At 60.0% G+C, this 22,308-nt stretch overlaps 1 protein-coding gene and 1 pseudogene across 3 annotated transcripts in view; both read left to right on the plus strand.

Moving 5' to 3' along the window:
- The window catches only part of RXRA (retinoid X receptor alpha), a 115,261-nt gene extending 99,124 nt beyond the window's left edge, over positions 1–16,137 (plus strand). For all 3 annotated transcript variants that reach the window (XM_055349842.2, XM_063696855.1, XM_063696856.1), the window contains 4 exons: positions 4,515–4,647; positions 7,305–7,396; positions 9,655–9,760; positions 12,023–16,137. In XM_055349842.2, the coding sequence (XP_055205817.2) occupies positions 4,515–4,647; positions 7,305–7,396; positions 9,655–9,760; positions 12,023–12,170 (479 nt within the window). In that variant the 3' untranslated portion in view covers positions 12,171–16,137. The remainder of the gene's footprint in view (positions 1–4,514; positions 4,648–7,304; positions 7,397–9,654; positions 9,761–12,022) is intronic.
- Positions 12,837–16,137, plus strand: LOC109028374 (uncharacterized; annotated as a pseudogene).
- Positions 16,138–22,308: the final 6,171 nt, after the last annotated feature.

Genomic DNA, 22,308 nt, shown 5'->3' on the forward strand with positions numbered 1-22,308 from the left:
CTGAAGGACTCTGTCCCCCTCCAGGGGGCTCAGGTCAGGATCCGTGGCTGTAGCCTGACTGGGGACCAGGGGTGATCCTGCTGGGTTTTCTTCTGTCAGGAGGCAGTGGTGGAGGTGAGGCCCCGCCCAGCCCCGGCAGGTGCGGGGGGCACTGAGTGCTCCCCCATTATGTCCCTGTGCTAGGCCCTCCCACTGTGTTCCCAGTGCTGGTGGGGGAAGTCACTTCCGCTGGGCGACAGCAACGATGGGAATGGGTGCCCAGACCTGCGATTCCCACCATTGTGAGAGCCATTGGCCATGCAGGTTCAAGGCCCAAGGTCTCTGCTCACCCTGGGGAGTGTCCACCTGTGGCTCGCAGTGACACTGAGTGGGGGTGCAGTGGCCACAGCCCTGCAGGGGCCCAGAAACTGGTGGAGGATTCCAGCCAGGCTGTGGGAGGTTGATGTCACACGTGTCTACTCCTGTGGGGTAGGGCCCCTTCCTTGGGGTGGGCTGCTGCCCCACCCGTCCAGGAGGCCTTCAGAAATAAAGCATTAAAATGAAGAGTTTTGGCTTGTTCCATGGAAGCTCTGGGTCACACCCTGACCCTTGTGTTTGTCAGATGAGTAAACTGAGACAGGGCCGGGTCGCTCACAGCTTTCAGGTTTCTCCGTCCAACCTCCTTCCCACCTGCCCCCTTCATCCCAGGCTGTTGCGTTCCGAGGCCGCGTTAGCTGCTCCAGCGGGGTCGTCTGAGGGCCTGGGTTGCACAGGCACCTCCTGCGTGGTGGCGGTGGGGGGCGGAAGGGGGGGATGGAAGTGGGCGGGCCTTGCTGGGCTGTGAGGGAGGGAGGGAGGGGCCAGGCTTAGGTAGCAGGCCCGAGGTCCCCCTGTGGGGACAGCACACCACTTTACTCCCCTGGTCTTGTTAATCCTGCCCACATCTCCGGCCCCAGAACACAGGGTAAGCCAGGCTGGGCTCTTGTCACTGCGGCCCTGGGACGGGATCCCCATCACAAGCCCCATGGGGACAGCAGCCGTGACTCTGGGGGGGCCCTGTCCTGCCTCGTGAGTGTGAACTCATTTAACTCTCCAGACCACCAGGAGTCGGTGTTATTACTGTCCCTTGTGCTGCGGAAGTGGTGGCTCAGAGGTGAGACAGGAACGTGGCTGAGCCAGGTTGGAGCCCGAGGCCCCGGCTTCCCCACCTGACCCTTGACTCTGTGCTGTTCCTTCCGGAAGTGCTGTCCAGGGGTCCTGCAACCCCAGCAGAGGCCCTGAGCGTTTGGGCAGGGCCACGAGGGATCTGCAGGAGTAAGTTCCTTGGGAAGGGCCAGCCTCTTGAGTTGGAGGACATAGTGACCGGGGGAGCAGCCCCAGGCAAGACTCTTTGTCCTGCGCTTGGAGCCTGGAGTAAGACCTGGTATACCCTGCATCACTGAGGTCCTCCTTCTGAAAGGCCAGCGCACCCTGAGCCGTTTAAAGCTGTGTCCGTGCCGGGCCCCCACATCACAGGGCCAGGAGCCCTCCTTCCTGCAGCGATGGAGCACTTAGGAAGGTGAAGACACCCCAAAGGTTACTGTAAAGTGGGTTCCTCTCCCATTTTTCTCTTACATCCGAGAAGGAGGAGGGCAGCTTACAAAGGTGTGTGGGGCAGGAGAGGAGAAATAACCGAGTGAGGACATCGGGGTGGAGGGACTGGGGACAGGGGAGCTGAGATGCAGCCGGCGTGCCGGAGGGTGCAGAGAGAGACTCCACACTGTTCTGTCCGTGTGTCTGGGGTCCTGACCTGTATCCCGTGCTGAGGGCCGCACCTCGGCTTAGCAGCGCCTTCTGACCCCAGCCGTGCACCAGGCCCCTCTGCTGGGCACACCAGAGTTTCAGAGGCGATTCTACCCTGGTGCCTGCTGGGTGGCCTCAGGGGCTCTCGGGGCAGTGGGAGGGGAGGTGGCCACCGCTCAGGTAAACCCCCAGGCCTGCAGGATGTGAGGGAGAGAGGCAGGCCCGAGAGGCCAGGACTGGCCAGGGATGGTGGGTTTGGGGCCAGTTGTGCCCCAGCCCAGATCTTGTCCTCGGCCCCCTGGGTCCCTGCCCTTGGCCACAGGAAGTCTGTCCACACTGGGCCTGGTGTGGGAAGGGAGGGAGAGCATTTACTCTCACTGGATGTCAGACCCAGTACCTCTCAGCCTGGGAAAACCTGACGGGCTGAGCCGTAGGAGGGGCAGGAGTGGGAGTGGGCCCGGGGCTCCTGTCCAAGTCTCTGTGTGATTTGGGGCAAACCCTTCCCCTCCCTGGGCCACAGATTACCCACATGTCAGATTGAGGGGGGCTCTTCTAGATTAGACTTCTCCCAAATGTGATGCTACAGATGTTTCACTGGGCAAAAAAAAAAAAAAAAAAAAAAGTTCTGTGGTCAGAGAAAATCTGGCTGGGCAGCGTGGAAGCTGTTTTCGCGGCTGGCTCGGCTGAGCCCTGGGACGCCACTGCAAGCTGCGGCCTTGGTTGTGTTTCCTAAACCCCCGCCCCAGGGGACCCCACTCTTCTTACTCCCCATCGCAACGGGCTGCCTGCTGCCACCTGGCAGGGAGAGGGGATGCGTGACAGGCGGGGAGGTGCCAGTCCCGCGTCTGTGATGGTATTTCCAGCCCTGGCTTTTCCATCAGACCGCCCGTGGTGCCGTCTGCATGCTCCCACGGTGATGGGGCACAGACCCCACCGTTCCTCCCTCATTTTGGTTGCACAGCCTGGGGCCAGTTGGGTGCCATCCCTGCCTGGTCTGTCAGCACACCTGGGCGGGGCGGCCTCGGGGGTGGGAACTCCCTCCTGGGGCCCTGGGATTACTCAGTTGTGAAATGGGGAGAATGGGGACGGTGACACCTGCCCCCGGGGTCCCCATGACAGGGTGGGTATGTGCTGGGAGGGTGTGGAGGGCCGAGCCGGAGCTGGCACGGTGGTCCCCACCAACTTCTTGCTGATCACTTACTGCCTCATGCCTCAGTTTCCCCCTCTGTAAAACAAGGTTAGTGCCAGTTTTCCAGGATTACAGTTGGGATTAAGTGGGAAATTAATGACAGTGTCGGCCATAGAGGCTGGAGCCTCTAGAGCGCTCGGGGAGTGTGGAAGGTGCTGAAGGTGACTGTGTGACTGCAGGTGACTCCACGTCACCCTGTCTATAAGAACTGTTAAAACAGCAGTGCGTGTGTGCGCGAGGGTCCCTGGCTGTGTGACTGCAGGTGATTCCACGTCACCCGGTCTCCAGGAGCCCTTAAAACAGCAGTGCGTGTGCACGCGAGGGTCCCTGTTTCTTCCTCCCCGATGCCTGCTCTGCTTCATCTGCACTGGAACCTCATGTTGAGGGGCTGCTGTTACCTAACTGTCTGTCCCCCAGGGAACCCCCTAATGTTGAGGGGATGCTGTTACCTAACTGTCTGTCCCCCAGGGAACCCCCTGATGTTGAGGGGCTGCTGTTACCTAACTGTCTGCCCCCCAGGGAACCCCCACTATGTTGAGAGGCTGCTGTTACCTAACCACCCGCCCCAGGGAATCCCCACTATGTTGAGGGGCTGCTGTTACCCACCCGCCCCAGGGAACCCCCACTATGTTGAGGGGCTGCTGTTACCTAACCACCTGCCCCCCAGGGAACCCCCATTGTGTTGAGGGGCTGCTGTTACCTAACCACCTGCCCCCCAGGGAACCCCCATTATGTTGAGTGGCTGCTGTTACCTAACCACCCGCCCCAGGGAACCCCCACTATGTTGAGGGGCTGCTGTTACCTAACCACCTGACCCCCAGGGAACCCCCATTATGTTGAGGGGCTGCTGTTACCTAACCACCTGACCCCCAGGGAACCCCCATTATGTTGAGGGGCTGCTGTTACCTAACCACCCACCCCAGGGAACCCCCCGATGTTGAGGGGCTGCTGTTACCTAACCACCCGCCCCCCAGGGAACCCCCACTATGTTGAGGGGCTGCTGTTACCTAACCACCTGCCCCCCAGGGAACCCCCGCTATCTTGAGGGGCTGCTGTTTTCTAACCTTCCCCCCTGGGAACCCCCCTGAAAGAGGCTGCGGCTCTCACGCACCTGCCTTCAGTTGGATAACCTGCTGTTTGGTGGCATTCCACGAAGGGCACACAGATCCCCGAGAGTTTGCTCCTGGGACCCTGCTGGCAGCAGTGGTTCTGGGGCCACCCTGGGAACATCCCTGGGTGCTCTCCTGTGTGCTCCGTGGCAGGAGTGTCCTGCACATGCGGGAGGAAGCTTCTGGGGCACATGAGTTTGTGAGCTCCTGGGTTCCACAAAGCTCAAGGGATTTTGTGTGGGACTTCTCGGGGCCTTTCGTGTGCCGGTGTGTACTGTAGAAGGGGCGTTCTCAGGAACCTCTTTTCTGTGGAACACTTCATGGGATTGGGGTTCCAGAGCCTGTCAGGATGGGTCTGTGACATGCTGCCTCTGTAGGGTCCCACCAGGGGCTGGGGAAAGGGTGAGCCCCCTGGGGCCTGGAGACAGCTGAGTGACCGTGTGCCTCCTCCCCAGGCTGGAATGAGCTGCTCATCGCCTCCTTCTCCCACCGCTCCATCGCCGTGAAGGACGGGATCCTCCTGGCCACCGGGCTGCACGTCCACCGGAACAGCGCCCACAGCGCAGGGGTGGGCGCCATCTTTGACAGGTGGGGGTGGTCCTGGGAGGGGCAAGGGCGCTTCCGTCACCTCCACCGCCAGGCCAGCTGAGTTCAGCCACCTTGGCCCCCGTGCACGTCCTGCCTAGTATTATTTCAGTGCATGAAGGGTACACACATGGAAAAAGAGAAAAGCATGAGGAGGAGACTCAGAGCCCTGTGCCAGCCCTGCCTCTGGGGCATCTGTAACCACAGGGAGCACTTGGCCTATCTCCCTCCATCTCTTCTTTTTTCACGATCCCGTGTATTTATCCATGGGAAGGAAAGCTTCATTTCTTTTTAAAGTGATTATACCGTAGATGCAGTTTTGTAAAAGTGTCAATTCCAGTTGGCATGTCACAGGCTGTTTGAGGCTGGCACGGTAATGCCGTGGTGGCCTGGGGCGTGGTGCGGCCTAACGCCTGTCCCCGTGCAGGCAGGGGTGTCGGGACCGCAGTGCTTCACACCTCCCAGTGGAGCAAAGGGCTGCACCTCAGCCGCTTCTCAGGGGACACACTGGAGGAGCAGCACTGGCTGGAGGGCCCACCCTCGTCCGGGCGTGGGTGGTCCGTGTCCGTTCATGTTGCCCTCCTGGAGTGCTGGCCAACTCCGCTCTGCCAGGCGAGGCGGACAGTAGCTTCCTTGTCCCTGTCTCTGCACAGCCTTTTTTTTTTGAGATGGAGTCTCGCTCTGTTGCCCAGGCTAGATTGCAGTGGTGCAATCTTCGCTCACTGCAACCTCCGCCTCCCAGGTTCACACCATTCTCCTGCCTCAGCCTCCCGAGTAGCTGGAACTACAGGCACCCACCACCACGCCTGGCTATTTTTTTGTATTTTTAGTAGAGATGGGGTTTCACTGTGTTAGCCAGGATGGTCTCGATCTCCTGACCTCGTGATCCGCCCGCCTCGGCCTCCCAAAGTGCTGGGATTACAGGTGTGAGCCACTGTGCCCGGCCTCTCTGCACAGTCTTTCTCCACGAGTCCAGAGAGCCCACACACACCAGACTGGGCCTTCTGGGGACCGGATGTCAGCTTCAGCTGGAGCAGGAAGGCTGGGGAGGGGCACTGCAGGGTCCCTTGGGCAGGGGTCTGCAACACAGGAGCCGTGGGTGGGGAGGAGCAGGCCACCTGGAGAAGGTGGCCCCTGAACACGAGAGCCCTAACGTTAGAGGTGAGTAGAGGCCATGCACCGGCACTTACAGGGGGATTAATGCCCCAGCAGCAATGCCCCAGGGGGTGGTTCAGGTCCCAGAGTCCCAAGGGTGATCCTGGAACTTGACCTCCATGGGATGTGCCAAGTGCAAAAGGGTTTGTGGCCGCAGATGGTGGGCAAACGCTAGTTCAAACAGTGTCCTTGAGGGTCTTTGCTGCAGGACTTGTCAGGGCCTTTAAGAAGTTAGTGTATAGGAGGGTCCCCACGGGGGCTGCAGGGTGCAGTGTGCAGTGTGTATTGCCCACAGAAGCTTCTTTAGAGGGGTACTGGGGGATATGGCTTTGGGAAGCGAAGCCCCGCCACTTGCCCAGCTGACAGATCCTTTGTCTGGCTGGTAGAGAGATGGCGATGACAGAGGTTTCAGGGTTACATTCTCTGGGGTCCCGCAGCAGTGACTACAGAGGCCCCGGCGTTTACTCGCCTTTTTTGCGAGTGGAATGCAAAGTCTGCCCTCAGTGGCCCAGGCCTTTTCCATGCCCGCTGCCCCATCCCTCTGCAGCTGTGTGCTCCTGCCTCAGAGCAGACATCGGGGGTCCCTCCCAGCTCCTGTTCTGTCCCACCCTGTTCTCCAGCCTCCTTCAGATCTTCTTCCAGGAATCAACCAGGGCACTCCTCATTCTGCAGACCCTCAGGGCAGCCCTTGGCCCACAGGGGAGAGCCCAGGCTCCTTAGGCAACCATCCCCACCTGGTCACCTCCTTTCCCCCGCTGTGGCCCACCCTCACTTCCTGGACACAGCAGTTGAGCTTTGGGGTTGGTGGGCAGGCTGCTGAGGCTAGGGGGCCCAGTACACTGCAGAGGCCGGTGTGATTCAGAATCCAGCTGCAGGGCTGGGGCAGCTGAGTCTGAATCCAAGAACGCCCCCAGCGTCTCCATGGAGGGAGCTGGCGGGCTTTCCCCGTGTTGAGGCTGGTGGATTTTTTTTCTCTGGTGACAAGTAGACATGCCTCCCTCTGGCAGCCCCCACCCAGGGATACCAGGCCCTGGGGAAAGGTATCTTCCTGGACTGAAGGAAACGGCTGGGGCTGTGGCATGGGAAGGGGCTTTGCCTCAGGTGGTGCTGGGTCCACAGCTGAGGAGGGACAGTGGTGTGTCTCACTGGGTTCGGGAGGGGTGGACTCTGTGCCCTCTGTGCAGCTCCGGCTCACCTCGGTTTAGCTGTCACGAGGCCCCTTCTTAGCACCTAGGTTCCCAGAATAAAGCCCCACAGGCAGACCCTAGAGGGAGAGGAGAGGAGCCTACCCTCTGGGCAGGGCCAGGCAGGCCTGGCAGGGGCGGCACCTGGGCCCAGGTTCCAGCCCACTCCCTCTCGGGGTGTCTGGGAGTCCTTGCCTTGGCTTGGCCCATCTCAGCGGCCCGCGGGCCACGCCGGGCTCTCCAGAGGCCTTGGGTATCTGGGGTGTGGCCCTGGTGAGGGCTGCGACCTAACTGGGATGGGGTGTCTGCCCTCCTCTGCAGGGTGCTGACGGAGCTTGTGTCCAAGATGCGGGACATGCAGATGGACAAGACGGAGCTGGGCTGCCTGCGCGCCATCGTCCTCTTTAACCCTGGTATGGCCTTCCTGCCTTGAGGCTCCTGGCCCCATTCTCTGGTGGGGCAGAGGTGCCTGGGCCTCCGCCTGGCTGTACTTCTTGCCTCTGGCTACGTGTGGGGCCAACTCCCACCCTCCTTGAGCTCAGTGTGCTCCCCTCCCAGTGAAAGTTTGGCCATGCTGCCTTCTGCTCACCTTGAGGGCCAGCCAAGGGGGAATAGTCCCTGGGCACAGGGGGACCCAGCAAGGCAGTTGTCATGAGGGGCTTGGTGATGCCGTCTGGGCTCCGCGGTTCACAGCGTTCACCATTGTGCGTCGGAATCCAGACTCCGAAAGTGGCCGGCTGTGGTTGTGAACTTCCGGTGCTGAAGTTCAGGAGTCCCGAGCCCTGCAGGCTGGGGATGGGTCAGGCCTGCCGGGTGTTCCAGAGGGGACCAACCTCATCCCCAAGCCTCGGGTCCGGGGTGTTTCTGGGGCTGGGCCCCTGTGGTTGAGGAGAGCAGGGCTTGGGGCTGTGGGGCTGGGGCTGGGCACAGGCCTCCTGGCCGACAGTGCGGTCCTTCTCCAGCCTCTGGGTTCTCGGCTTGAAAAGCCTCCTAGGTGCTACTCCTTCGCCCAACAAGTGCTGACATGTGCCTGTTTGCTCGGCGCCCTGCTGGCATGGGAGGGCCCCTTCAAGCTGCTGGATAGGGCTTGCCTGCCTAGAGCTTGGGGTTTAGAGGGTCACGCCCACCAGCAGGCACCCCTGGCACGTGAGGGCAGGAGCACGGTTGGTCGAGGGTGCGGGCCACTTCCTCCGGGAGCTGCAAGTTAGGGGCCAGGGGAGTGGGAGGCACGGAGGTGGGGTGGGCTGGTGGAGGCAGCCCAGGCAGGGCCTTGAAAGTCTTGCTAAGTTTGGGTTTTTTCTTGGGGCCACAGGGAGCCAAGTCCTGAGGGGTTCCAGCCGGGAGGCAGCTATGGGTTTCTGTGTTTGGAAACTCAGCTCACTGCGTGATCGGGGCGGGTGGCTGGGGTGTGGAGGGAGAGGTTTGGGGCTGCCGTGGGGAGCTCACCTGGGCTATGGTGGAGGGAGTGGAGCCCTCTCGGCTCCTGGCCCTGACCTTGGAGCGGGTGGAGCCCTCTCGACTCCTGGCCCTGACCTTCTGACCTTGCCCTTTGTCAGACCTGGCTCTGAGGGACCGGGCCGGGATGGAGATGGGCATCTTCTTGTGGGGAGATCTTGTTTCCAGGGACATTTTATCACCCAGGCTGTGCATCCGGGCCGTAATCCTGCCAGCTCGGAGGCTGAGTCATGCCACGGCCCGGCCCGGCCCGAGGAATCCCCATTCAGGTCCTGTGTGGTCTGGTTGCTAGAGCTGGGGCACCCGCGGGACCTGGGCACCGGCTTGCAGGGAGGGTGAGATTGTCTGGCACAAGCAGGGTCCAGGCACAGGCTTGCAGGGAAAGCGAAGAGACCAGGGCACAGGCATGCAGGGAGGGCGAGGAGACTGGCTGGAGCGGAGGCAGCTGGGTGAGCCAGACACGTTGCCAGGGAGCCCCAGGACACGGTCAAGGTGGCATTCACAGGGGTCCCTGGGCCTTGGGGGCCAAGGTGGCATTCACAGGGGGTCCCTGGGCCTTGGGGGCCAAGGTGGCATTCACAGGGGTCCCTGGGCCTTGGGGGCCAAGGTGGCATTCACAGGGGTCCCTGGGCCTTGGGGGCCAAGGTGGCATTCACAGGGGGTCCCTGGGCCTTGGAGGTTTTGGTGGCTGCAATCTTAGCCTCTCTGTCCACTCTAGGCTCTTGAGCCCGGGTCCTGAGCTCAGTACTCCGCAAGCACACCGAGGATGGGTCTCCACAGGGTCTGGGTGCTCCTGGGAGCAGTGGCGGTAGCTCCCATCCATGTTATGGGGCTGGGACCCAAGGGCAGCAGCAGCATCCATTGTCTCTCCCAGTTCCCAGGGCAGCTGGAAGGAAGGCAGCAGATCCCTGACACTTTATCGATGGGGAAACCGAGTCTCTGGAGGTCAAATAGTTGACCCAAGGTCACATGGCTGGCAAGTGGCAGAGCCGAGCCTGGACCCAGAGCAGCCTGGCCTGGCCGTGGGTTCCACAGTCGTCCCTCTGTCACCAGGCTCTGGGGGAGCGGGCGGAGGCGTGTCCAGCGGCATCCCTCCACCACCTGCTCTGCCCATGGTGGGGCAGCCTGGGAGACCCCACACAGGCCTGGGTCCTGGGGGCAGGTGCCCGAGACACGCCCCAGCTGAGGGTTCTGACCTGTGGCCTCTTCCTTTCAGACTCCAAGGGGCTCTCGAACCCGGCCGAGGTGGAGACGCTGAGGGAGAAGGTCTATGCGTCCCTGGAGGCCTACTGCAAGCACAAGTACCCAGAGCAGCCGGGAAGGTGGGTCCCGCCCCGTCCCACACACACCCCAGACCTGGGCTCTTGTCTCCAGAGCCCCCACCCCCTGCAAGGCCATTTTATGTGAATGAGAAGGTGGCACCCTCCCCAGGTCCAGCCTATGCCAGCAGGTCCTGAGCAGGCAGCAGGAGGTCCTCCAGGCCAGTGGGCTGTGGCGGGCACACCCCACAGGCCCACGCCGTATCCCCACCAGAAGGATTACCTTGCACCTGGCGCATAGTAGGTGCTTCTCTTTGTTCAGTAGATAGATGAAGGCTGTGCTTCACCCCCCACTGCGCTCCCCTGCCAAGCAGAACCACCAGAGGCCAGGCGACACCAGCACATAGTAGGTACTTCACAAGCCTGTGTAGAATGGATGGCCAGATGCCCACACATACTAAACACTCTCTACAAGTGTGTACAGAATAGGCGGCCACGGCCTGAGCGCAGAGCTCATGTTTCTCCCCTGCCCGGCTGTGGGCCCTGGAAGGGCTGGGGTTCTCTCTTTTCTGAGTCCACAGTGCTGGGTGCACAGTAGGTGTCCAGGAAGAGAAACGTTTGTGGATCCCTGCCTGGGATTCAAAGTCAGCGCTCCAGATTCTGCCTCTTCTCTCTAAAGGGGCATCTCCTGGCCTCTTGATCCTCAGACTGTGGGGGGGGGGGGGGGGGGGGTCGGCGGAGGTGGGGCCCAGCAGACCTCATAGGACACCCAGGCCCTCCCGCCACCAGCACATACACAGTTAACCGTGTCCCCGCTGCCTGCCCAGCCCTCATCTGGCTTGGTTTAAAGTGAAACTTCCCGGAGGACGAGGACAGGAGGGGGTGGCAGGCAGCTTGTTTTTCCTGGCTTTCTGCCCTGGCCCATCTCGCCAGCTCAGCAGAAAACAGCTTGTTCTCTGGCCCAACTCCAGCCTCTGCGCTGTTTTTGCCTTTAAAACAAGGCCTGTGAGGCAGCCAACCACAGAGCTTTTCCCTGAAAGAAAGACTTCGTTAATAATTAATGAGGTCCTGCAGTCCCTGGAGGGGCCGTGTGGAGAGACTCAGGCCGTGCACAGGGGCCCTGGGCAGACACGGCCAGCCGGAAGGGACACCTGGTCCCGTCCCCATAACACCCTGTCCTCAGCGGCAGCTGCTGCCCTCATGCCCGGCCCTGCCATCCCTCTTCCCAGAGCCCCAGACTTCCCCCCTCCCTCCTGCCCCCCTACTGGCCCCTGCCCCAGGAAACTCCCCAGGGCTGGGCCAGGCCCTGAGGACCAACCCGTGCTCCCTCCCTCCCCGGCCAGCCTTCTCTGACCATGCTGTGCCCAACGCCAGCAGAGCTATTTCTGAGGAAGGGGTGGCCCTGGTCTGGGGCCCACAGCCCTGCACAAGGTGCCGTGGGAGGCACTCATGGGGTGGTGATGCTTTATGGAAAGGGTCTTGCCCCGGTACACAGCTCCCAAGTCAGGCCTGGCTCCACCTGCAGTGGGGGTGCAGCCTGACTCCCCCTCCCCCGCCTGATGCCCTTTGACTTCTTGGTTGCCCACCATGTGCCGGGCCTGTTCCCTGCGACTCACCAGTGTGCTCAGCAGCCCTTTCCCTTACAAGCCCCGCAGTCTCTTGCTGTGATGGCTGCTGCAGCCAGATGCATTACTGATACTCACACCCGCTCCCGGCTGTCATGGCCCACATTTTTTCATTTTTTAAGAGACAGTCTGGCTGTGTTGCCCAGGCTGGAGTGCAGTGCTGCGATCGTAGCTCACTGCAGCCTCAACCTCCCGGGCTCAAGCGGTCCTCCCTGCAGGCATGCACCACCACGCCTTGCTACTGTTTTTCTCTTTTTCTTTTGTAGAGACAGGGTCTCACTGCGTTGCCCAGGCTGGTCTCGAACTCCTGGCCTCAAGCCATCCTCCCACCTTGGCCTCTCAGTGCTGAGATTACAAGTGTGAGCCATCATGCCCAACTGCCTGCAATTTTTAACTTCTTCACAAAGAGCTATTCAGTCTGCCCTAGCCAGCTGCTGTCTGGCCCCTGGCCCTTCATCTCCGTCCTCAGACCCAGGGATCTCCCTTCACTCTCTCCTGGCTCTGGGTTGCCACTGCCTCTGTTTCCTTCTAGCCTCCCCTCCTTCCTTCTGGAGGCTTGGCACAGGCAGATTCAGGGCTACAGACCAGCCTCAGAGGGTTTGGGGTATCAGACACAGCCCTATCCCCAGGGAGGCCTCCAGTGCCAGGGCAGAACTGCCCATGCCCCTTGCCCGGCCCTCACCAGACCCGTTCCCTGCAGGTTCGCCAAGCTCTTGCTCCGCCTGCCGGCTCTGCGCTCCATCGGGCTCAAATGCCTGGAACATCTCTTCTTCTTCAAGCTCATCGGGGACACACCCATTGACACCTTCCTCATGGAGATGCTGGAGGCGCCGCACCAAATGACTTAGGCCTGCGGGCCCATCCTTTGTGCCCACCCGTTCTGGCCACCCTGCCTGGACGCCAGCTGTTCTTCTCAGCCTGAGCCCTGTCCCTGCCCTTCTCTGCCTGGCCTGTTTGGACTTTAGGGCACAGCCTGTCACTGCTCTGCCTAAGAGATGTGTTGTCACCCTCCTTATTTCTGTTACTACTTGTCTGTGGCCCAGGGCAGTGGCTTTCCTGAGGCAGCAGCCTTCGTGGCAAGAACTAGCGTGAGCCCAGCCAGGCGCCTCCCCACCGGGCTCTCAGGACACCCTGCCACACCCCACGGGGCTTGGGCGACTACAGGGTCTTCGGGCCCCAGCCCTGGAGCTGCAGGAGTTGGGAACGGGGCTTTTGTTTCCGTTGCTGTTTATCGATGCTGGTTTTCAGAATTCCTGTGTGGCCCTCCTGTCTGGAGTGACATCTTCATCTGCTCTGAATACTGGTGCCCAGCCAGCCCGTGACAGCTTCCCCCTAATCAGGAGGAGGGGACAGCTGGGGGCGCAAGCTGGTGTGTCATCAGCAAAGACCTCAGCCGCCTCGGGGATGAGAGGGGACTCGTGGGGCAAGCAGGCTGCCCTGTGCTCTGAGTGAGGGGGAAAGTAGCCCCTTTTTCCAAAGATAACTCACAGTTTTGCCCTCGAGCCAATGAGAACATGAGCTGCCCTCTGTGCAAGGTTTCGGGGCCACCTCCAGGCTGCAGGGGCGGGTCACTCACCCCCCTCAGTTTTCTCTCTGCCTTGGTGTTCTGGTTTCAGACTCCTGACTCCCCGTTCAGACCAGAGTGCCCCGGCCCCTCCCCAGCCTGAGTCTTCTCCTTGCTCTGCGGGATGGGCTGAGGCTTGTCCTTGGTTCCTGCAGGGCTGGCCCTGGCTCGGGCAGGGTGGGGCGTCACCACCTCACTGGCCTTGCTGGAGGCACAGGGCTCTGTGGACCTGCAGCCATCTGTGAGGCCCGCGGGGATGGGAGGGGAGGAGGGTGGCCTGTTGATTTCCCTCAGAGGGGGCAGGCGGCCTGGAGAGAGAGGGCTCAGGAACTGGGAGCCTCCTGGGTGGGGCAGATGCTCCGCGGCCTGGAGTGGCTCTGCGGGGGCATTGGTGGGACCCCTGCTCAGGCCTTCTCTCTGGCTGCCAGTTGTGTCTAAAAGACTCTTGGAATCTGAGAACCCGGAGTCTCAGCGCCCTCGGGCCTGGGCCACACGCAGGCCCTGGTGGGACCACCCAGCCTGGTATTGTCCACGGACAGCGTTGTTCACCCAGAGCCTTACTTGGGAGCCTCACTGAACGCCTGCTCTGGTTGAAGGTGGGGGCGGGGGGGGCTTGGAGCCTCCCTGGCTCAGCCCAGTGCGGCCCGGCGCTCCTCCTGCAGGCTCTGCCCCCGGGCTCCGGTGGTGCGGGGCCCTCTCAGGTTGAACTCGCCTCTTTTGCACTGGAAGGCCCTCCCTTTGGCCTGAGTACTTTTCCTGTTCGCACCTCAGTCCCGTGGACCCAGCCTTTGTCAGTGGCAGGTGTCTGAACAGAGGATGGATGGGGGGGATACAGGAGGGGGTCTTGTCTTCCCAGCCGCAGTCTAGGAATGATGCGGGGGAGTGGGCGCCTTCTCCATAGTCTTTCCCCACCTGGAGCAGGGGCTTCCTCAGTGGCGAGGGGAGCTGCCTACAGGTTGGACCGGGAGGCAGTGGCTTGGAGAGGCAGCTTTCCAGCCTTGGTGGGGAAGAAAGTGTCCATTCTTTGCCTTCCTGGAGCTCCCAGCCAGAGCTGAGCTTAGGCACCCGAGTGGAGCCTGCAGCTGAGTCTGTGCCCGAGACAGGCAGTCAGAGATTCCAGAAGCCTCTCCTTCCCGCCCCCCTCCACCCCTGCCTTTCAGCGTTGTGGATCCCTAGAGGTGGCGCCCTGCCCTATCCCCCGTCCTGAGGCAGAGTGTTGAGCCTCACACCTGTACCAGGTCTCCGGCCAGCTGGGCCCCTCCCAGGCACTGCCAGGAAGCCCCAGCTGCCCCTGGGGGGTGTGGTGGAAATGGCAGGAGGGTGCAGGTACTCTTGGGGCCCCAGCGGTGGGAGTGCGAAAGACCCAACGCCAACACCTGGTGCCTTTTGCAGCCAGCGCCCGCCCATCCGTGCCCGGACCCTTGGGAATGCCCGTGGCTCCAGAGGAAAAAGCCCAGGGACGGGGCCTCCGTTGCGGGGGTCGGCTGCTTCTTGGGAACTTTGTCGTTTCCGGCGCTGGCTGGCTGGCTGGCTGTAAAGCACTGAAGCCCCCCGGGCCGCCAACCCCTGAAAGCAGAACCTGGCCTCCCTGGCCACAGCAGCCTTACCCACCGCTCCACGTGTCCCGGGCACTTCCTGCAGCCTTCCCGTCCCTTTCTCATCGGCCTTGTAGTTGTACAGTGCTGTTGGTTTGAAAAGGTGATGTGTGGGGAGTGCAGCTCATCACTGAGTAGAGAGGTAGAATTTCTATTTAACCAGACCTGTAGTAGTATTACCAATCCAGTTCAATTAAGGTGATTTTTTGTAATTATTATTATTTTGGTGGGACAATCTTTAATTTTCTAAAGATAGCACTAACATCAGCTCATTAGCCACCTGTGCCTGTCCCCGCCTTGGCCCGGCTGGATGAAGCGGCTTCCCCGCAGGGCCCCCCCTTCCCAGTGGCTGCTTCCTGGGGACCCAGGGCACCCCGGCACCTTCAGGCACGCTCCTCAGCTGGTCACCTCCCGGCTTTGCCGTTCAGATGGGGCTCCTGAGGCTCAGGAGTGAAGATGCCACAGAGCCGGGCTCCCCTAGGCTGCGTCGGGCATGCTTGGAAGCTGGCCTGCCAGGACCTTCCACCCTGGGGCCTGTGTCAGCCGCCGGCCCTCCGCACCCTGGAAGCACACGGCCTCTGGGAAGGACAGCCCTGACCTTCGGTTTTCCGAGCAGGGTGTTTCCCAAGAATTCTGGGCTGGCGGCCTGGTGGCAGTGCTGGAGATGACCCCGAGCCCCTCCCCGTGGGGCACCCAGGAGGGCCCTGCCGGAATGTGCAGCCTGTGGGTAGTCGGCTGGTGTCCCTGTCGTGGCGCTGGGGTGCGTGATCTGGTGCTTGTCCACGCAGGTGTGTGGTGTAAACATGTATGTGCTGTACAGAGAGACGCGTGTGGAGAGAGCCGCACACCAGCGCCACGCAGGAGAGGCGGAGCGGTTACCAGTGTTTTGTGTTTATTTTTAATCGAGACATTTCCCGTTTTCCTATAAATTTGCTTCGTGTAAGCAAGTACATAAGGACCCTCCTTTGGTGAAATCCGGGTTCGAATGAATATCTCAAGGCAGGAGATGCATCTATTTTAAGATGCTTTGGAGCAGACAGCTTTAGCCGTTCCCAATCCTTAGCAATGCCTTAGCTGGGACGCATAGCTAATACTTTAGAGAGGATGACAGATCCATAAAGAGAGTAAAGATAAGAGAAAATGTCTAAAGCATCTGGAAAGGTAAAAAAAAAATCTATTTTTGTACAAATGTAATTTTATCCCTCATGTATACTTGGATATGGCGGGGGGAGGGCTGGGACTGTTTCGTTTCTGCTTCTAGAGATTGAGGTGAAAGCTTCGTCCGAGAAACGCCAGGACAGACGATGGCAGAGGAGAGGGCTCCTGTGATGGCGGCGAGGCTTGGGAGGAAACCGCCGCAATGGGGGTGTCTTCCCTCGGGGCAGGAGGGTGGGCCTGAGGCTTTCAAGGGTTTTCTTCCCCTTTCGAGTAATTTTTAAAGCCTTGCTCTGTTGTGTCCTGTTGCCGGCTCTGGCCTTCCTGTGACTGACCGTGAAGTGGCTTCTCCGTACGATTGTCTCTGAAACATCGTGGCCGCAGGTGCCAGGGTTTGATGGACAGTAGCATTAGAATTGTGGAAAAGGAACATGCAAAGGGAGAAGTGTGAGAGGAGAAACAAAATATGAGCGTTTAAAATACATCGCCATTCAGTTCGTTTGTTCCGTCTGGGGACTTTTTTGTTTGGAGTGGGAGGGCCTGCGATCAGCCCCCACCAGCCTGCCCTCCTCTCCACCCTACCTGCCGGTCCTGTGTGGCGAGGCTGGCATCCTCTGTGGGCCATACTCTTGAGAGTTCTCTCCCTGTCCACTGGGCTCTGCTGCTTCTCCAAGGGGCAGGGGGCTGGGGCCTCCACGAGGGCGCCTCTCAGCAGCCGTGGGCACTGGGCCTGTGGGCGCCTGCGGAGCACGAGTGTTCCCACCTGTCCCTCCCCAGGCTGCCTAAGCATCCACGCCTCTGCAGCCACGCTGGCCCAGGTGGGCAGGAGGTGCACCCAGAGGGCCAAGGAACACACGATGTCACCCAGCTGCCCCAATAACAACAAGTTAATGATGCCCCATCTGCATTGTCTCCTGTGATAAACGCCCTCTGTCTCCATGCTGTCTGGGGCTGTGCTGCTCCCGGCCTGAAGTTTGGTCTTGGTACCCGGAGCCCTCTCATGCACCTGTGTCCAGCCAGGCACCCTCCCCGAGAGGCAGCAGACACACTGAAGATGGGGAGTGGGGCTCTGAAGGTCCAGGTCCTGCCCTGTGGTGGTGGGCAGAGGACAGTGTGGTCTGTGCCCAGAGCTAGGGTGGCTCCCGGGTGAGACTTAAAATGGAACAGCCTGCCACCTGAAAGGCAGGGGCTTCCTGATGGCACTCCCCTCATGAGCACACACACATTCACACACGTGCATAGTCAAACACAGGCACGGACACGCTCACATGGACCCTCACACCCATTCATACGCATGCACACACCACGTGCTCACACAGATGCTTTGGCATGCACACCCATGCAGAACTGCTCCCATGCACACACCCATCGCTGCCCTTGCACACACCCATACATGCTCCCATGCACACACACCCATACAGGCTCAGCTGCACACCCATACACGCTCCCGTGCACACACCCATACACGCTTTCATATGCACATACATCCATATTCCCATGCACACACACCCATACACACTCCCATGCACACACACCCATACATGCTCCCATGCACACACACACTCATGAACATACACACTTGGACTCAGCCCTGGAAGGATCGACAGAACAGTGGGGGTCGTGGGTGCGGGGCTGAGCCAGCCTCCCTTGGTGGAGTCAGGACCCCACACCAACATTCTCCCTCTTCCTGGGAACGGCGGCTGTGTGGCTGTGCTCTGAAACTCTGGGCCACTCCCTGGGCCCCCAACCATAGCCGAATGGTGGGTGCCACAGGAGTCTCGACTCACTTTGCCATCTTAGGAGCCCCCCTGGGTCCCAGCTGCACATCCAAAGGATCCTCCCTGGGCTTCACACCCTCCCCTGCCAGGGCCTTGGCTCTGCCCACCGAGACCAACCTGGGCTTCTCCAGAGGGGTCCAAGTGTGAATGGACCCTGAGGGAGGGCAGAGTCCTTGAAGTGGCCACCCGCTTCCTCTGTGTCGGCACAGCCCTCTGCTGACCTGGCTTGCTGAGTCTGGCCCACCCATGTTCTCTGCATATAATCTTGCACACATGAAGCACGTGGGCCCCTTCCGTGGTCTGGAAAAGGGGTCGGCCCTGGGGCTTCGGGAGCTGGGATGTGGCCTCCCTGCTGAGAGGCCTCCCATCCTGCTGCACATGTGCGCACATGGCTGAGTGCTGCTGTGTGAGACACCAGCGGTTGGAAGCTGGCTCTGTGCCTTGGTGGCCCCCTGGACTCTGGGCACAGCCTCCACAGACACCCGTCCTTGGGGTGAGAGTGAGCCCTCGGAGTTCTCAGGCCAGAGCGCAGGGGCAAAAGGGGAAAGCTGAGGTCTGTGGTTGCAGGACACGGACCCCTCGGGGCTCTGGGAGAAGCCCAGGAAGGGGAAGCTTCCCATAGGTTCCCAGGGCCTTGGTGCTTGTTTTAATAATGGGGCAGGGTGTTACTATGGGACTTCCTGGGGTGAGCGTGGGGGGAGTTTGGTGCCCCTCCAGGGACACGAACACCACCCCGTGCTCCCACCAGCCAGGCAGAAACTCCAGGCTGCTGGCTGGCGTGGCATCGCAGGACAACCCAGCTTTGGGCCTCCCTTTGGCATTTGGTTGCCACGGTGACTCCTGCCCAGGGCAGTCCCTCTGGACCAGAGATGCTGGGCTTGATAAGTTCTTCACCATCACTCTCAGGCAACGACAGCCAGCGTGGGCTGGAGGTTTGTGAACTGAGAGGCAAGGGAGGGGGCAGGGGCTCAGGCACCTGCGGTGGGGGCAGGGACACATGGCTCCTGGATGGACACCGCTGAGCTCCCTGTGCTTCTGTCCCTGCCATCAGCCAGCAGACAGCGTGATGGGAGGAAGGGCACACGTGGGGAATGGGGCGCATCCTAAGAGCACATCCTGAGAGAACGGGGCAGCCCCTGCACTTTGTGCAGGCAGTGCACACTCAGGGTGGAGGAGGGGTCATCGCTGTGCCCAAGGACAGCTGCACCTGGGTGACCAGAGGAGGCCAGGGAAGTCTCAGGGGCCTCAGGAGGAAGGGGCTGGGGCGTGGAGACATCAGGAAGGGCCACATAGAGCCTTCAGCCCAGTCCCCTGGATTCTCAGATGAGCACAGCCGCCCCCTGGCAGGGACTCAGACAGCATCGGGGCGGGCAGGCCATTGAGTCTGGCATTTTCTACCTGCCTTTCTGCAGCGAGCCCCCTCTGCAAAGATGCCCGGAGGGAACCCGCAGCCCCTGCAGAGCTGTGTCCCCACACTTCGCAGAGGCCCTGAGAGGAAGGAGTTTGCCCAAAGGGAGGCCAAGGCAGGACCAGGTCCCATCCCACCACCTCGGTTATGGAGCTGATTAGGAACCCAAGTGTCCCCAAGGACAGATGCCCCGGCGCCCGCTGCGGCGTGAAGCAGCCCTGCCCCCTGCTGGCGACGCTGGGACAGCGCGGGTCCTCCAGTCCCTTCTTGCTCCTCCAGGCCTGTGGGTGCCACAGTGGCTTCTGGCAGTGGGGTTGATTGCTGTGAATCAGAATCACCTGGGCGCTCCGCCACCCAGCCATATCCCTGCTCACTGCAGCAAGCGGTCCAGTCAGGAGCTGGCTTCATCCCAGTTTCACCAAGATGCCTCAGCAGTCAGCTGTTCGGGAAGCTGGGCACACAGCCCTACTGGGTACCAGGTGGGCTTGGCCTGCAGCAGGAGCAGGGTCAGGGAAGGTGAGGACAGAGCGCCAAGGAGGGAGGGGGGCGGGTCCTGCCCTCTCTGAGCCTCAGTTTCCCCATCTCCCCACCTCCAAAGTGAGGACAAACTCCCCACTTTCCAGGGCTGTTGTGACCAGGGCCTTGGTCACCCAGAAAATGCTTTAGGAGGAAGCAGCCACTTCCTCCTTTCTTTTGGTGTGAAGAGGCTGTAATGCAGGGCATGGGTGGAGGAGGCCAGGCCGACTTTGCTCCCTGAGCAAAGGGTGGTGAGCAGGAATCCTTGGAGATTTGACCCGGGGTCCACCTCTGGACAAGCACAGGACTGTAGGCCCAGGTTCCAGGGCCTGGGATCCAGGAGGTGGCATCATGGCTTTTGCCCATTATGGGGGATGGGGAAGGTCAGGTACCATGGTGCCCTCCAAGGTGAGCAACGGAGCCTTTGAGGTCCAAGGGCAGGGCAGAGACCCCTGTGTGGGTCAGTGGGGGCATTTGGGAAGCACAGAGAGGAGGCCCAGTGGTCTTCCTTCTTTCTCACTCCTTCCCCCCTCCCTCCCTCCTTCCCCTTCCCTCCTGCTTTCCCCCTCCCTCCTTTCTTCCCTCTCCCTCCTTCCCCCTCACTCCTTCCTTCCCTCTCCCTCCTTCCCCCTCCCTCCTTCCTTCTCCCTCCTTCCTTCCCTCTCCCTCCTTCCCCCTCCCTCCTCCCTTCCCCCTCCCTCCTTCCTTCCCCTCCCTCCTCCTTCCTCCCTCCTTCCCTCCTTCCTCCTTCTTTCCCCTCCTCCTTCCCTCCTTTCTCCTTCCTTCCCCCCTCCTTCCTTCCCCTCCCTCCCTCTTTCCCTCTTCCTCTCTCCTTCCTTCCCCCTCCTTCCCTCCTTCCCCGTCCCTGCCTCCTTCCCCCTCCTTCCTTCCCCCTCCCTTCCTCCTTCCCCCCTCCACCCTTTCCCCCTCCCTCCTTCCCCCCTCCCTCCTTCCTTCCCCCTTCTCTTTCCTTTCCTCCCTACCTCCTTCCTTCCCTCCTCTCTACCTACTTGCTCCCTCCTTCCCCTCCCTCCTTCCTTCCCCCTTCTCCTTCCTTCTTTCCTACCTCCCTCCTTCTTTTCTCCTTCCTTCCCCCCTCTCTCCTTCCCCCTCCCTCCCTCCTTTCTCCCTCCTTCCCTCTGGTGGCAGGTGCCTGTAATTCTAGCTACTCAGGAGGCTGAGGCACGAGAATCTCTTGAACCTGGGAAGCAGAGGTTGCAGTGAGCCAAGATCTTGCCACTGCACTCTAGCCAGGGAGACAGAGTGACACTCCATCTCAAAAAACAAAACAAAACAAAACAAAAACAAAAACCACAAACAAACAAACAAAAATGTGAGAAGGACATGAAATTTGGGAGGGGCCAGGGTTTGGCTCTGTGTCCCCACCCAAAACTCATGTTGAATTATGATCTTCAATGTTGGAGGAGGGGCCTGATGGGAGGGGACTGGATCATGGGAGTGACTTGCCCCTTGCTGTTCTCGTGATAGTGAGTGAGTTCTCACGAGATCTGGCTGTTCACTCTCTCTCTCTCCTGCTGCCATGTAGGACGTGCCTGCTTTCCCTTCGTCTTCCACCACGATTCTAAGTTTCCTGAGGCCTCCCCAGCCATGCCTCCTGGACAGCCTGCAGAACCGTGAGCCAGTTAAACCTCTTTTCTTTATAAATTACCCAGTCTCAGACTGTTCTTTGTAGCAGAGTGAGAACGGACTGAAACAGCACCTGATCAGCCCTTAGGACAGTCAAGGTCATCAAAGACAAGGAAAGTCTGAGAAACTGTGACAGCCAAAAGGAGCCTCAGGAGACACGATGACTGAATGTCGTGTCGGGACATAGATAAAGGTGTATCAGTGCTGGCTCATGATTGCAACAAAGGTGCTAGACTAACGTGAGATGTTAATGTGAGCAGAGCTAGGCGTGGGGCATATGGGAACTGTAGTATCTTTGCGACTCTTCAGTACATCTAAAAGCTATTCTAAAATTTAAAAAGCTAATTTTAAAAACTGAAAGCAGCATTTATATATATGAAAAAGTTGGCTGAGGTGCCTGTAATCCCTGCACTTTGAGAAGCCGAGGTGGGCAGATTGCTTGAGCCCAGGAGTTTGAGATCAGCCTGGGCAATGTGGAGAAACCCCGTCTCCACGGAGAAACCCCATCTCCACCAAAAACCCCCACAAAAATTAGTGGGGGCACAGTGGAACATGCCTGTAGTCCCAGCTACTCAAGGCTGAGACAGGAAGATCACTTGAGCCTGGGAGGTCAAGGCAGCAGTGAGCTGTGGTCGCCCTGATGTACTCCAGCCTGGGCAACAGAGCAAGACACTGTCTCAAAAATAAAAAAGTCACAGACTGTTGCCTAAGTCCTTATGGAAACCAACCTGCTTACTGAAGACCTATCGTGAGACATTCCAGCAGTTGGAAATAAGGACCTAGCTTTTCCAGAGCGATTCCACGCCTTTGCTAATGCCCACAGTCAGATGGGCTAGTGGAGGAGACACAGAATGAGGGAACGGGGTTGGTGATGGGAGGAGGCCAATGGGGTGACTTTTTTTTTTTTTTAAACAAGAGTTTTGCTCTGCCACCCAGGCTGGAGTGCAGTGGCACGATCTTGGCTTACTGTAACCTCCACTTCCAGGGTTCAAGTGATTCTCCTGTCTCAGTCTCCTGAGTAGCTGGGATTACAGGCACATGCCACCATGCCCAGCTTTTTTTTTTTTTTTTTGTATTGTTAATATAGACAGGATTTCACCATGTTGGTTAGGCTGGTCTTGAACTCCTGACCTCAAATGATCTGCCAGACTTGGCCTCCCAAAGTGCTGGGATTACAGGCGTGAGCCACCACGCCCGGCCCAGTGAAGTGACTTTTGAGGCTGACTGCCCCCCAACTCCTTCCCCCTCGCCCCCTCCTATACTTCTAAGGCTGGGGTGAGAGTCACTTGAGGATCCTGGCCCAGGTGTGGAGGGGGACGCTGC

Source organism: Gorilla gorilla, chromosome 13 (genome assembly GCF_029281585.2).
Source record: "Gorilla gorilla gorilla isolate KB3781 chromosome 13, NHGRI_mGorGor1-v2.1_pri, whole genome shotgun sequence".
In the NCBI taxonomy this organism is placed as follows: domain Eukaryota; kingdom Metazoa; phylum Chordata; class Mammalia; order Primates; family Hominidae; genus Gorilla; species Gorilla gorilla.